The sequence below is a fragment of the Crocodylus porosus genome, unplaced genomic scaffold, assembly GCF_001723895.1.
Source record: "Crocodylus porosus isolate Cpor-Errol unplaced genomic scaffold, CroPor_comp1, whole genome shotgun sequence".
In the NCBI taxonomy this organism is placed as follows: Eukaryota; Metazoa; Chordata; order Crocodylia; family Crocodylidae; genus Crocodylus; species Crocodylus porosus.
The window spans coordinates 5,908,044-5,909,251 of NW_017728916.1; the positions used below are offsets into that span (position 1 = coordinate 5,908,044).

The 1,208-nt window shown below is 60.3% G+C and overlaps 1 protein-coding gene across 1 annotated transcript in view; it reads right to left on the reverse strand.

Moving 5' to 3' along the window:
- The window catches only part of MPP1 (membrane palmitoylated protein 1), a 38,976-nt gene extending 37,774 nt beyond the window's left edge, over positions 1 to 1,202 (reverse strand). The window contains exon 1 of the mRNA XM_019536318.1: positions 1,045 to 1,202. Coding sequence (XP_019391863.1) covers positions 1,045 to 1,146 — 102 coding nt within the window. The 5' untranslated portion in view covers positions 1,147 to 1,202. The remainder of the gene's footprint in view (positions 1 to 1,044) is intronic.
- Positions 1,203 to 1,208: the final 6 nt, after the last annotated feature.

Consider the following 1,208-nt stretch of genomic DNA (forward strand, 5'->3'; position numbering starts at 1 on the left):
CAAAAAAAAAAAAAAAAAAAAAAAAAAGAGAGAGAAGAGAGAGCAGCAGCAGCAGCAGCAACAACATGACACTTGGCAATAACAATATAGTGCCTTCCAGCTGAGGATCTCAAAGTGGAGAGGGGGCAATGTTTACTCTTTTGTCATACAGATGGAGAAACTGAGGCACAGACAGGTACAAAGATTTGTTCGAAAGCTTACAAAGAGACTAAGAAAAGACCGGGGTGTCCTAGCTCCCAGCCCTGTACCTTTCCAAGCCAGCTTTGCCAGTGGCAGGGAAGAACAAAGATGGTAACCCAGGACTGACTACAACTGAACATTAAACTTCCTAGTGTCTTTGACTCTGTCCCAGTGAAGTTAGCAGCTGAGGCACTAGCCCAACACACAAACCAGGATGCTGCAGCTGAGGACCTACGGTAATGTCCCCTCTGCTGTGGGGCTTTTTTCTAGGCTGCCTGGTATGAAACCCAAATGCATTCATCCCAACAGCGAAGCAAGCCTGTCATCAGTGCCCCAAGGGTCTGTGAAAACCTGCCAGCCCAAGTGCCACAGCAACATCCCAGCCAAAGCAAAAGGAATGGAAGCCCTTTCTCCCCGCAGGGCTAGCAAGCGCCCAGCCTGCACCACGGGGGAGCTGTTGGCTCCCTCACCGAAGAAGGGGCTGGCTGCTGGGGGGACCCTCGCCTGTCTGCACACCCAGCCCTCTGCCTGGGGAGACCTGTGAGGAGGCCACCCCACAAAAGACCCCCCTTTCTGCCCTTTGGCAGCAGCCGCTCTGCTCTGGGGCTCTTGCTCGCTCTCCCTAACTCGGGCCGGGCCCGGGGTGGATGCTCTGGAGCGTCACCAAGCAGGCGGGGGCGCCGGGATCGCTGGGGTCCCCCTTGGCCTGTCCCTGTCACATGGGATGCCAGGGGCCTGGCTCCCTCCCAGCTCGGGGAGGTGCCTGGAGGGGCTGGGAACCGCGGGCTGGCAGCGCCGAGCACCGACCCCGCGCGGGTCCTGCTGAGCAGGGAGGAGGCGGCCTGGCGCCCCCGCGCCGCCTACCTCAGGCTTGGGCCGGTGCTGCAGCAGGTGCTCCAGGTAGAGGTCGGACAGCGCCGTGCGCATGCTGCTCACGCTGTCACTGCGGCTCCACTTCAGGGTCATGCTGAGCTCCGGCCGCCGCCGCCTCGGGCCGGGCTGCGCCGCGGGAAAGGAGCTGCCGCGGC